Here is a 13,479-nt window from a genome sequence, read left to right on the forward strand (position 1 = left end):
TTTTTAAATGAATAGAAATATTGATTTTTTTTTTTTAAGACTTTTTGGTTGAAAAAGCCAAGTTTTCTGCTGAGCCTTTACAGAACCATACATTTTCCAAATTCTGAAAAGAGCCTGGCTGCCCTTATGTTCAACCTGTCCAAATGCACCAAATTAAATTAGATTTAAAGGTTTGTACATTTATGTCCCAGTAGTTTTAGGGGTAGCAGCTTGGTCTGAAAGTATAGCGTGGACTTTTACTCCAATGGTACAGTTCAGAAGTATGGGAAAAGAAAATCCAACAAACTCGAACTGTAGAACTGTAAGCGGTTTCCTACTACCTTAATAGAATGGGCAGTGTAGTGGATAATTCTAGAGGAAGAGTCACATTTGTGGGTATGAATTACAGGTCAATGCTTTAAATATGAAGTATGTTAGTAAAGATGCCCAGAATCCAGCTTTCTTATGCTGGCCTGGGTTCTGATACAGTGCTCATACTGGGGCTACAAAACAGGCAGCTTTACAGGATTGACTTTCTTTGCGATAGTCTGAATAGGCTGTCAGCAAAAGAACTAAAGAAAGTAGCTTACCTCCTTGCCAGCTTGGCTGCATCTGCTGCAGCACTTCCGTTGACCAGAAGGGACACGTTAGATACAGCTCCAGCTAGGAAACACTCCACGATGCCTTGGTTTCTCCGAGGGCAATAGCCAAAGTCATCTCCAGTTACTATTAGTTTTGCTTGAAACATCCTTAGAGATCATGGCTAGTGGAAGGAAAAAAAAAAAAAAAAAAAAGGAAAATTAGAACAATTAGCAATTTGCAAATTAGAAGCAAGGAGGTAAAGGCAGGCTCAACAAGATCAAACCCAACCGTGACTCATTTCTTAACGAACCCTTCCTGCTTCACTTCAGCCTGCCTGCTGTCACAGTTTGCACAGCAGCTGGGCTGGACTGGTGCGTGGTTGCTCGGTTCACATCATGCCTCCTTCCTGAAATGAGAACTCCAGAGCCTTCCTCTGCAGAAGGAGAGGCCTGCCCGCACCTTATACTATGTTGAATTGCGTAAGAGGTCAGGGGCTCTGTGCGCTAGTTTAATCGACTGAGGGCGCGTCAGGCGGTTCAAATTCCTTTCCGAAGCCTCATACCCTTGCCCGCAGTGCCCAAAGTGAGGAGGCAGAACTGCAGAGCTCCTGGGGCATACCCGCCGGCCCCAAGCGCGGCCAGCACCGGCGCGTCCCCGCGAGGACACGGGCACCCCGCCACCCGCTCCCGGGCGGTGCGTACCTCCTCGCCCGACCGTTCCCGTGCCCAGGGCCGCCGCCAGGGCCGCGTGGCCGCAGCCGCCGCGCGCGCAGCGCTCCCGGTCGTCGCCGCCGCTCCGGGGGGTGCTGGTTTCGCTGGCGGAGCTCTACCCTCTCCGCGCCGCCGCGCAGCCCCCGCAGGCAGCTCCCCCGCGGCACTGCCAGCACCGGGGCCTTCCGCCGGCGGCCCCTGGCGGCCGCAGCCCGCAGCAGCGGCCCGGCCCCGCGGGCAGGAGGGAGGCTGCAGGGAGGAAGCGGGAGTCCCCGCGCTCAGCCAGGCGGCGTTGGGGCGAGGAGCGGTGCCGGAGGGCGCTCCGGGTTGGCCTCGGCGGGTACAGGCGTTGCGTGCAGCGCAGCTGTGGGGAGGCTCGTGCCGGCGGCTGCAGGTGCTGCAATTCCGTTACGCTCTTTGGTTGCTCCAGTGCAGAACGAATCGTCCCAACAATGCCACGAATATACAGCTCCACGGTACCACCTGTATCTTTCTCCTCGACTTGCTGGCAGCGTGAACTCTCTAGTCTTAGAACTTCGTTTCAGCGAACTCTGGTCAGGAAGTCCCCACAGCCCTCAGCTCCCGACTGGGGGAGGGCAGAGAGAACAAGAGCTCTGGGAAGGGCAGCTCCTAACACGTGCTGTCGTTCAGGGCTGGATGTAAGCCAGTTCCAACAGGCTGCACGTAAAATCCTGCTTGTCCTCGCATTGAACTGCTGTTTTTCCTTACCGTAGAAAAGTGATTCTTGATCTACCAGAATGAAAGTGAAAGAAAGCACCGAATATTCAGAAATGTTGAGTGGGAGATTTTACCAGCCTGCGTTTTAGCCTGCAGGAGGAGAAAATGAAGCTCCACCAAAGCAGAACACGCCCCGTCTCAGTCTGTAACGTTATTTCAAATTATTCAGCCATTCCTATTATAGCAGGAAAAATAAGAAACTGATGTTGGAGCAGGGAGAGGGTGGTAGTTCAGAAAGCACTGGGATAACATGTCTGTGAATTGAGGGTTGCTACTAACCACTTCTGGGGAGCGGGGATGCAAAAGTGGGAGGTCTTCTGCCCAGATTCCTTTCTCATCGAAAAATTGTACAGAATTTTTTTTTAAGAGAGAGATTAAAAAGCATTAGAGAACTTGCTAAATCTGGCGATATCTGTGTTGCCATCATTTCACAGTAGTGTACTTCTGTTACAGAAGTTTTTCATGTTCTGTAAGGATTTCCAACGCCCTTGGCATTTCCAAGTGGATATTTGTGCACTGCTACTTGCTTCCTCTTCTAGATGAACCTCTCAGACACCCAAGGCTTCATTTACTGATGAGGGCTATTATTCTAACAGATTAAATCAGCATGGCTCTGAAGTAAGGTCATGAATCAAAAACAGATACATCTTCCCTTTGCCAATGCAAACTCTGGCATCTTCCGCCTCTTTTCTAATACTGTCAATGCTGCTTGACTCCGCATAGGTGAGAGATGCTACATAAGAATCTTAGACAAAGCTTGGCTTCTCGACCTTCTTAACCTTAGTGTGCATTTAACGTTATTAACAGTAACATCCTTCTTAATCACTGAATGAAGTTCCTGGAGGCTTTTCTTATCTGACTTTATTCCCATTTCTCCATTTCTCCATCCTGTGACGCAAATCCTGTCACTGTGCCACATGCTCCTCGGACCCCAGCACAATGTTTCCTCTGCAGCCCGTATGTCCTTGCTGATGGACAAAATAACCCTTGTAGCTCACCCCCTGCACAGTCCAGAGGAAAGCCTCTTATGGACTCAACCTGGAACTGAAAGGCAAGGCAGACTTTCTCTGGCTACACTCCCATCTTCTTTAAAGTAATGGATGAGAATATTGGCCAGCATTTCTGGTGGAACTCCATGAGCCAGGATATGCATTAAGCACAAGCAGCATCTTGTAGCAACCTTACCTTAGTCACGGAAGCTAGTAAGAACTCTCTCCATCCTCAAGTCCTGGTGCTTCACTGGTTTTGAGCTTCAGTTTCTTTCCCCAAACTTCCATTTATTCAGTAGCAGATTTAGAGGCTTCCTGCATTTCACAAAAGCCTTTCCTAAATGCGAATACTTCCATCAAACTGTTTGTTGACATAGAACATGCATGATGTTTTTCTTGTTCCCTCAGCTGCAGTGAGTTAGTTCATTTGGGATTACAATGGTAGCACAGTAGAACTTCATTTTTCTTATCCTTGAACATTAAATTTTGTTCTAAGTGTGAAATGTAAAAAACAAGGTGTTTGAATCAAATGAAGTAAAATCCACTTTAAATGAAAGGATGTTAGCATTTTCTTTTCTTCTCCACCCTGAAAGATTTAAAAATTATTGGAAAGGCAGTGGCTACTGTAGAAGTGTTAAAGGTCTTTTCATGACTGTAAAGAAGTCTGTTTTCTGAGGGGGAAAAAAGATGTTTTTGTTCACATGGTCACGACCTGTCTCACAGTCTTGATTTAGTAACAGTGGAATGCCTTGGCCAGTTTCAACCTCCTTCGCAGCAGAGGTATAGGTCCTGCAAGAGATTCACATGGCTCTGATCGTGTGGACTCCAGAACGATCTATATAACTCAGATGCAAAACTGAAGGGGATGGAGGAGGGCACTGCAGCAAGGCATAGTGCAGAAAGGAAAGGAAACTGAGCGGACTCTCACAGAGGCTGACACGGGGGACATGCAAGAATGCTGCACGAGCATTTGTTCATTAGCTGTAATTTTTCAGCATCTGTCCTGAGTAAACCTTTCGAGTAAACAGAAGCAAAGAAGCGTAACTGAGCAGAGCTGGACTCCAGATATCCAGGCTTAAAATTCACTAAGTGTCTGGTCCACAGTGAGACAGAAAGCCAGAACACCTTGGTCTTCTAGGGAACTTCTGCACTGTGTGGGGCCAGGGCAGGGGTACAAGACAGTGCTTGGAGGGCACCGGGCCCAGGGTACGGGTGCAAACCCGCTCCCATGAGGCTACGATGCTCGGGATGCGACACCCCCAGCAGCAGCCCCCGCCCCGCCGCTGCCTGCCCGGCCCGCACTACAACTCCCGGCGCGCTGCGCTCCCGGCCCCGCTCGGACGGCGCTGCACGGGGAGGAAGCGGCCCGCCTATATGGGCGCCATTTTGTGGGAAGGGGCGGCTCTCCTGCAGCGTAATTGACAATAACAGCAAAGCGACAGGACCGAGCCGAGCAGCGCGTCCCTTGTTCGCCTGCCACCGGGCTGCGGGGCAGTCCTCTGGCTTGGCAGGCTGCTTGGTGCTCTGGGGGTCTCAGAGGCGCTCACCTGGAGAGCTCAGTAGTAGCTTGCTGCAGGATGTGTCCCACGGAGCAAACTGCAATGCTTCTGTTCTGGTCCTTTTCCTTCTGCACATCTCAAACCCTCCCTGACACACACAGGAGGTCTCTGGTCTCAGCAAGACTGCATATAGGTGCAGGGAGACACAAATGGTGTTTCTTACAAGCACGGCGATCAAGGATGCATTTTTATTAATCCTTAATTCACTAAATTATCAGCAGTTTGACACTAGCTTGTAGCTAAAGACAGGATTTGACCTTCATTAGTGTCTATTAATACACAGCTTCTAGGTGAGGAATGACCAGCCTTTTGTATGTCTATAATTACTGATGTTCACCACTCATTGACAGTGAATTTTAATCCACCTTCTTAATTTCAGTGGATTGTTTTCTCTCTGCTGCTGATTTTCCTTCAGAGTGTCTAATGTGGAGTAAAAATTAATATTTGAGTGTGACCTAAGCTATAGAATCTGTGATTTATGACTGGGTTTGAGGTGATGCGTAGCCTGCCCATTCCTGCTTCTCAGTAACATTACTAAATGTGGGATGTAATCTGTAAGATCACTTACTCTGATTGTTGTCATTCCTCATCATCACTGAAACCATCCTGGAAAATCTCAGCTGATTGAATGGACATGCGAGATAATTCTTTTGGAGCTATGAGAGGAGATGCCACTTTTTTGAAGGACAACCATCGTTCAGAAGAGTATTTGGAAGATACCGGCAGTGTTACTAGACACAGATAGGCAGGATTCTGCAGAACTTTCAAGGAAATCTTCCCTTCCTCAGAGTCTAGAAGCAGAAAATAGCAGTCAAAAATCATCACCTCTTCTCCTCCAGATTAAAAGTGCTTTAATTTAAATATCTCTTTCAGTATTTCCAATTTCTATATGTCCAATGTCTTCTGCTTATTTAGCTACTTACCTTATTCTTACATTCTACTTTTATCTACTGAATGTAGAATTTTAAATAGCTGATTTGTGGTGTTTAATCCTTAAACAATGTGAGCTAAGTAATAAGATGTAATTCTATAAATTTTTTGCAAGCTACATCTTTTGTCATTTTGATTTCTCCTTAGGTGACAGCATCCTGTTGATACTACTACTGCTTACTATTTGTATTATAGCTATGCTTAGAGGTCACAGAAGAGGTCTGGTGTAAGGCATGCCAATGGATACAAATATTTGATCTGGAGTGAGGTTATAACTGTCCGTTCATCAACATGGGGGTAAAAGGAAGAGATAGAAAGAACCACAGCATGTTTACAGGCCTGATACTCCACTGTTACTCTCTTGAACTCAGTAGTTTGTCCTTACGGACACCAGTGAGAGGACAAAGTGCAGAGAAAAGTCAATGGAAAAGCTCATGCAGACTTATTTTTGCATCAGATCCTAATAAGATCAGAACTGTGCTCCATATATTTTGCCTGGGGTTAGTGACAGTCCAGGAAAGAGAATCCAGGCAATATTACTGCAATGTTCTCCATAAATCAGAGCTGTCTACATGCAAAGACGCACTACTTCTTTCTGAGGTGTACATCAAGCCCAGGAGTTGCCTGCCATGCTACCTTGGTTGTCAGTCACTGCTTTTGTTGCGTGAAGCAAACAGAAAACTTAAAGTATTGTCTAAAAAGGTGAATACAAAAAGAAAAAAAATCCTTTTCTGTAATACGTTTATTTGGGTTAGCGTACTCGCTCTGAAACTTTCACGTGCCACAGATCTCCCATTTCTGTACACTAAAAGCATTTGGCACTGCCAAATCCATTAAAATCTGCTCTTCAGGGAGGGCCAGGTTATACTTAGAGGTGCATCTGGGTGGAAATTGTAGGTGCTTTCAGTCTTTGAAAATCAAGTATGCGAAATGACTGCAGGGTCAAGTGATTGAAGACAGAAGGCAATGTAGTTACACACTATACACTTTTGCAGCACCGCTGAATTATTCTGTGTGCGTAAAGAAGCAGCACAATGAGATTCCTATCAAATATGCTTTTGTCTCCATTACCAACATGCGTCACCAGTTAATTTCAGTGGCAAGTTTACCTGCAGCTTACAGAATTCTGCTAGAAACAACAGTGAGCCCTGTAGCAATGAGGAGGCTATTAATTGCCGTGGATGTTTGGCATTGATGGGGTTTTGTGTTGGCAACCATTCTAACCCAATTATGTTTCTACAGTACAACTGAAAAGCATTGTAGGGAGCACCATGTAAATGGTACTAAATGCGCTGAGGCTGAGCGACCTCCCAGAAAGATAGACAGGTGCCAGCTAAAGCCCCATATGATTGATTTTCCATGGCTAGAATGGCAACCACAGACATCTGCTTTTGCCATATTTGTAACAACAACAGCAAATGTGAGCTCCTGTCTTAGCACAGTTTCTTAGAATGACAAAGAAATATAGCATTTGGCTATCAATATAAGATTTTTTATTTTATTTTGTGTGTGTGTGAGAAGAAACATACTTCTGGGACTACGAAGTTTTAGTCATCAGATAAACACAATGGGCTTGTGTGTGTGTGTATGTGTGTGTGTGCAAATGTACATATGTGACAGTTTAGGATGCAGGCTTCTTTTAAGGCAAGTCTGACATTTAAGTCAGAGATTCTTCTTAGCTGCAGACACATAAAACAGGCCAGCATGAAAAAAAAAAAAAAACCCTAACCATTCCAGTGAGTAGTATCACATGGGTAGAAAACAACCTCACAGGTTGGTGGAAGAGATAAAGGGTCATCTGAGAATCTTATGATGTTTCTGCTAGCCAGCAATACCAAAATGTTTTCTAAATCATCCCTTAATAGAAAGTGCAATGTTGCAGTTCTGTGCTGTTGCCAATGCAGAATACCATCCTCACAAATAATTAAATCCCGAGGCAGGTGCTCTTCTACATGTTACTGTGTTGCTAAGAAGGTAAAAAGCTTTTCCTCTGTCAAATGATGCCGTATTTTGGGAGTATTACACCAGCTTGTTCCTGATATATGGGTGAATGCAGTGATGAGTTTCAGAGGCAAAAGCTAATGGACTGTGTAGGAGTTCCTATGTCCTTTGTCCATAGCTGTTCCCTGTTGTTAAAGGAGACTGTATTGTTGTTATTTGCAGGGGGCAAAAATCCTTCAGTCTCCAGTACTGTGCAATGAAGTACAATGCTTCCTTTATCCAGTTTCCTTTTATACAGAATAGGTCCTAATCTCTTTATCTTAGAAGAATTTTACAAAAGGAACTGAATCACAGCAGGTGAGCTTTCAGGTCCAAAAGCACAGACACAGTCACCACAGCTAGACAGTACAGCAGTCAACCTTAGCTCTTTGTATGGTATTTATGCCCCAGCATGAGAAGCTCTAATATAATCCAGAGGTGACTCAGCCAGCACTATACCATCACACAAGCCTGTTAAGCACCTGAATTTCCTTTGTGTTTCCTTGCAAGGCCTGTAACCCATCTATTATTTCTCTTACAGTCCAGACTATGTGTTAGATGAGGATGCTGCTATAACAAACCTGGCTGGCTCTGTCCTCCGACGCCCAATTTTCAGCAAGGGGAAGCTCCACGTGAGAGAAGCGCACCGATTTCCCAGTGCCTTTGGGAGCACCCACGGGGTGACAGTCCCGGAGGTGACAACGCTGTAGGCGTGGCTACGGCCGCAGCAGGGGTTGGGAACTGTGCGGACCGGTGCTGGGGTGGGCGATACCAACCCCCCACAAAGGCCCACGCCCGGCGCGGCACAGCGCAGTGTCCCGCCACTGCCGTCGCTGAGGTAAAAGCGCCTCAGCGCGCCCTCGCGTCCCGCCCCAGGAAGCGCCACGCCGCTTGCTCTGATTGGTCGCCTCTTTCCCTCGGCCCAATGAGCTCCTCCTGCCAGGCCTTGCGTTCGCTTGGTCGTGGCCCAATGCGAGATGGAGGCCGAGCAGAGGGCGACCGGCGATTGGTTGACTGCCGTGCTGACGGGGGCCGATTGGCTGAGCTGGCTGAGGGGCTGCGGAAGCGCGCTCCGCTGTGTGGTGGCGGTGCCGGGTGGGCTGCGGCGCGATGCGGGGTGGCTGCTGCCTCCTCCCTCTGCTGTTCCTGTGCGGACTGTGTGGCGGAAGGGAGCCGGCGCCGGGAGCTGTAACCTGCGGCTCGGTGCTGAAGCTGCTTAACACCCGCCACAGCGTTCGGCTGCATTCTCACGAGGTCAAGTACGGCTCCGGTGAGTAGAATCGGGCCGGGAGGCGCCGCGTTGAGGGGCCGGGAGCTGGGAAGTGGCGGGGGGAGCGCTGAGGAGGCGAGGAAATGGCGGGGGGAGAGGGGCGGGAAATGGCTGTGGGAAGCTGTGAGGGGATGGGAGAATGAGGCTAGAGATCGCTCCGATCTATCGCTGGGGCAGCGGTGGGACTGTGGGTTGGGCTGGGCACCTGGCAGGGACAGGAGGATGCTGCGGCCCGGGGTGCAGCCAGACCGTGCAGCCGGGCTCCGCGTCTCCTGCGTTTGTGGTGTGAGAGGGATGCCTTGCCCTCTCCCTGAGATGAGCCTTGTGCTGTGTTAAGCACCTCAGTTAAGTTCTTCAGTCTGAAGACTTTGTTACCTGCATTCCCATTGGAGTCAGTAAATGGACTGTGAGAATTAAGTGTATCTTAATGTTGTCATGCCTTCATGTTTAAAGCAGCTTTCTTCAGTCCTTTCAGGTATTTCTGAGCTCCAGAAGTGGGTTAAGTTTCCTACCATGTAATTCTGTTCCAACAGGAAGTGGGCAACAGTCAGTGACGGGAGTTGAAGCTTCAGATGATGCCAACAGTTACTGGCGGATTCGTGGTAAGACTGATGGCAGCTGCCAACGCGGAGCCCCTGTGAAATGTGGGCAAGCAATACGACTTACCCATGTTAACACAGGAAAAAACTTACACACTCATCACTTCCCATCACCACTCTCCAATAACCAAGTAAGTTGCTGTAAATCATAAGTTTTTGTACAAATAGTGCATGACTGATATTGACAGTACCTCTTTCCAGATTTCTTGTTTTTGAAGAATCAGGCTTAGATACCAGCTGCCAGAAACATGGCATTTCTGGATCTGCGAAGTTCATGTTGTTGCTTCTCTGCATCATAAAATAATGTGTTAAAGTTCCTGACAGAGCCAAAATGTAATATCTACCAGTATCAGTTTGTCACAGTAGTTTTTACAAACCTATATTGGTTTCTTTATTCTGCACTGCTGATACTTTGATGGTTGTTCTGAAGCGTTTAGCACTTTTACAGTATAGGACATTAGCCACTTTTCTCAGCATCAGAGGACTGATCTAGAGCCAGACAGTTAACTGCGTGTTAGGACGCTTAGGATTTCCTATATCCATGTTCCTTAGTGTTCCAGTCTATTAATCTCAATCATCTTCTCCCTGTGTCTGTTTTAGTTCCCTTTGCTTATTTATTTGTCCTCCCTTCCCAGAAAAAAATGAATCCACTTTCACTGTCATCTTTATTTGCCATTTTATTTATTTCTAGAGCATCATTTCTCTCTGTAACTAGGGCCCAGCCTTATCCTTGAACAAATGATTGTCTAGAATCGAAAGTCTTTCTTAAAACATAATCCAAATTTGTTGGAAGTTTGTTTTTAGTAGTCATTTTAGTCTTCCGTTAGACTATGTAGATAGGTCATTAGATTCTAATTTGGAAAACCAAACTATTTGTAAAAACAGGCTGAAACAATAAAAGTCAGTTTTGTGTAAGGTATCTAGTTTATGTATTTATTAAAACAAAATAAGTGGTGGAAAAACAGTATTTCAGAAGAGTTATTTAAAGACCAGGTGGACTCCTTAAGACTTTCCACCTTTCCTCATCTGCTAGTTTAGACAATTCATTCAACATTGTCATTAATGTGAAAATATTCAGCAACTGACATTTTTTTTTCCTTTGTATTTGCTATGTGTTTTCATAGTATCTAAGCAAAAGGAGAATTTAAATGGTCTCCTAGAGATTGATGGGACTGTGACTTATAATCTTATTGAAATAAGGTGTGGTTCTGAAAACAAACTTTTATTTCGTATTCTTAACAAAGAAGTTTGATTTTCAATTGGTATATTGTCTTTGACACTGTATAGACTGCATAAGCTTGAATTAACATGACCCTAAATTATTAGCTTGATAGGTACAAACTATTTCAGTTCTATTTTCAAGTTGTTAATCACTTCTATCCATCAGATTTTTAAGTGTGTGCTGAGTCTTAAACAGTTAGAGGTGAGCCTACCAGGTTTATGCAAAGACTTGGAGTTTTTGGGGGCGCATAATGAAATCTGGTCTCTAAGTTTTGTTTTAGCAGGAATTTATTTGCCTTAGTGGTTGTCCATCTTTATTTTTTTAAAGAGCCATTCAGCTGTCTGTCCAATAGTGCTAACCAAAATAGTTGTTGACTTGTAATCTTGGTATAATAAAGTAAAAAAGGAATACAGTTCCTTAGTAAGTTAAAATGCTGGGACCTTGTGATTAAAGACACTTTTGTAGTGATCACTATGAAGCGTCGTACTACAAAATTAGATATTTACAGATACAAATTTGTTTTAGTGGGGAAAAATTGCATCAGCATTAGTGTTGTTTCTTTTGAAATTTTTTGTCAGGATTGTTCTGATCTCTGCTCAAGTTGTCTTTAATTTGTAATATATGTTGGAGTTTGTTGGCACTTTGTGCTCAGATTATGTGTTGGAGTTTGTTGGCAATTTACGTTCAAGTTGTAGTCGCAGAGAGTTACTGCTTCTGGATTTGACCGCTGTTGACGGTAATGCAATGTTTCTTTCTTCTGCATCCTTGCCTTTAAATTTTGCTGGCTTTGTGGCTGATGTTTTTGTGTGTGTGTTGGCAGTGTTTGCTTATATTTTCACTTCAGGAGATTTGTGTCTCTAACAGGAAGTAAGTGCCTTTGGTGATGATGGTGAAGGAGATGACCTCGATATATGGATTGTGCAATGCAGTGGGACACACTGGGAGCGGGAGGATGCAGTGCGCTTCAAGCACGTAGGAACTGAGGTGTTCCTTTCAATAACGGGGGAACAATATGGCCATCCCATTAGAGGCCAACGGGAAGTTCATGGCATGCCCACCGCTAATCATCACAACTATTGGAAAGCGATGGAAGGAGTCTTCATCAAACCCAGTATGGACCTTGCAAAACATGATGAGCTCTGAACTGTCAGAGGATCCAATAAGATTCATCTTACTCCAGTGTTCAGAGATGCTAATCCTTGGTCTCTTAAAAGTCCTGCCTTGCCTAAGTGACTGACTTTCTGTGTTACTGAAGGGCATTAGTTCACTCTACGAATGCAGCACTTCTGTGGGAATGACATCTGCCAGGCTAAGACATTTTAAATTTATTTAAGAAATCCTTCAAGCTTATTTGGTGAAACTAGATCATATGTGTTAGTTTTCACTGTCATTTGTTTTGCCCATTACTTCTCAAATTCAAAAGAAATGGAAAAAAGAAAAGTTGTACATCTCCGCAGTCCCAGGTACCACAAAACTTTGTATCTTGTAATCTTTTCTTCAATTATAATATTTGGAAACTTATTTCTAGCTAGTGAGAGAATGCTATTAATGAAGAGATGGAGTAAGTCTAGAAAGGGAAAATACTTCTTGGAAAATAGTGTCTTTTGGATGAGTCAAATTCAGCTATTTCAGCCTTCCAGAAAAATATTTCAGCCCATCTGAAAATTGCCTCCAATGTGTTTTATGAGTTTCATTGTGTATGTACGGAAAAGTTGAAAATATTGTGTACGTTGAAGTAAGAAGACAAGTTTTTATTTATTACTTTTCTCTCAAGAATTTTTTTTTTCTGCTGATTGTGATGCTGCTCATTATCAAATGGTAAGACTTGCTCTAGGATCTGATGCAGAAAGCTACTACTTGTTCAGTTAATATTAGAATTTTATAAACTTTCATGTGATGTGAATAAATTTGTTTTATGATGTTCTTGCATGGCATTGCAGGCTCAGTATGAGAATCCAGGTGAATAAGTAGTGGGACTTACACCCACGTAGGGTTCTTTTGTGTGAATCCAGAAGAAAAAGAGTAAATCTTAGGAAATTGTTTGGTCCTGGATTTTTAATGGAGGGATATTCTCTAGAGTGGTAGCAAGGAATCTTCACTGAATAAGACATTAATTTCTGTGGTGTTCTTCCTCTGTGCAAAGAGGGGAAAAAGATCCAACTCTTGAATGCTGTTGGTACAGTGTATTACTGGAAATACTGACTAAAACACAAAGTACCACACATCTTCTATTTGCTTTAAGGAGAAAAGCTCACTAAATGAGTGTGAAAAGTCACCAAATTCAGGTGTGGGTTTTTTTTCCATGTATAACTAGTTTACTAATTATGGTCTTAATTAATCAGTTAATGAAGCAGAAAAGTTATTTACTGCTTTTATATCTCTAGTTACATGCTATAGAGAGTGAGTGTTGATGGGGCGTAATACGTAATTTCATTTAAACTTTATAATTGTACCTATACACTTATGCTTCGTATGCTGATCCCTCACACACTTGTGTCGCATGGAATAGCTTCAGTTTTTATTTAAGAGTTTGATACTAGTGAAGATCCTTCGTATTCTGCAGAGCAAGAATTGTGGATTGTTGCCTGTGTTGTTTTGTGATATTCTTCAAAGAAGGTAAGAGTGTTTTTCTGTTAATCTTACGGTATTGAAGGATAACAGGCATTGTGGAGACAAAACGAGCTTTTACTGCTTTGTATTAGTAGCAAACTTTTATGTAAGGTTCACTGGTATTCCTGACTAATTGTTATTGAAGTAATAAAGGGTAATTACTACCAAAAAAAACCCAAACCAACGTGCAGCCTGTTTAAACAAGCTGCCCTTCCCTTTAATAAAAAGGAGGGCTTTTCTTTTGAAGTTGGTTTATGAGAAACTACAAAAAAAAAGTGGTAGCACTTACAGAATGAAGAAATTAATTTGGC

At 44.3% G+C, this 13,479-nt stretch overlaps 2 protein-coding genes across 13 annotated transcripts in view; one reads left to right on the forward strand and one right to left on the reverse strand.

The window, feature by feature from the left end:
* YDJC (YdjC chitooligosaccharide deacetylase homolog) overlaps positions 1 to 8,352 on the reverse strand; it is a 23,574-nt gene extending 15,222 nt beyond the window's left edge. The window contains exons 1-6 of one of the 12 annotated variants that reach the window (XM_021413440.1): positions 8,049 to 8,346; positions 5,126 to 5,348; positions 4,546 to 4,680; positions 3,195 to 3,313; positions 1,263 to 2,021; positions 570 to 742 (exon numbers count right to left, since the gene is read on the reverse strand). In XM_021413440.1, coding sequence (XP_021269115.1) covers positions 570 to 727 — 158 coding nt within the window. In that variant the 5' untranslated portion in view covers positions 728 to 742; positions 1,263 to 2,021; positions 3,195 to 3,313; ... (1 more) ...; positions 5,126 to 5,348; positions 8,049 to 8,346. Of the gene's footprint in view, positions 1 to 569; positions 743 to 849; positions 1,210 to 1,262; positions 3,788 to 4,545; positions 4,681 to 5,125; positions 5,349 to 8,048 lie in introns of those variants that run through there. The other 11 variants (XM_021413436.1, XM_021413444.1, XM_021413438.1 and 8 more) reach the window with 11 other exon arrangements.
* SDF2L1 (stromal cell derived factor 2 like 1) lies at positions 8,493 to 12,838 on the forward strand. Its single transcript, XM_021413448.1, has 3 exons — positions 8,493 to 8,737; positions 9,271 to 9,467; positions 11,423 to 12,838. The coding sequence occupies exons 1-3, from the start codon at positions 8,578 to 8,580 to the stop codon at positions 11,699 to 11,701; spliced, it is 636 nt and encodes a 211-aa protein (XP_021269123.1). The 5' UTR covers positions 8,493 to 8,577; the 3' UTR covers positions 11,702 to 12,838.

This window comes from Numida meleagris, chromosome 14 (assembly GCF_002078875.1).
Source record: "Numida meleagris isolate 19003 breed g44 Domestic line chromosome 14, NumMel1.0, whole genome shotgun sequence".
Taxonomy (NCBI): domain Eukaryota; kingdom Metazoa; phylum Chordata; class Aves; order Galliformes; family Numididae; genus Numida; species Numida meleagris.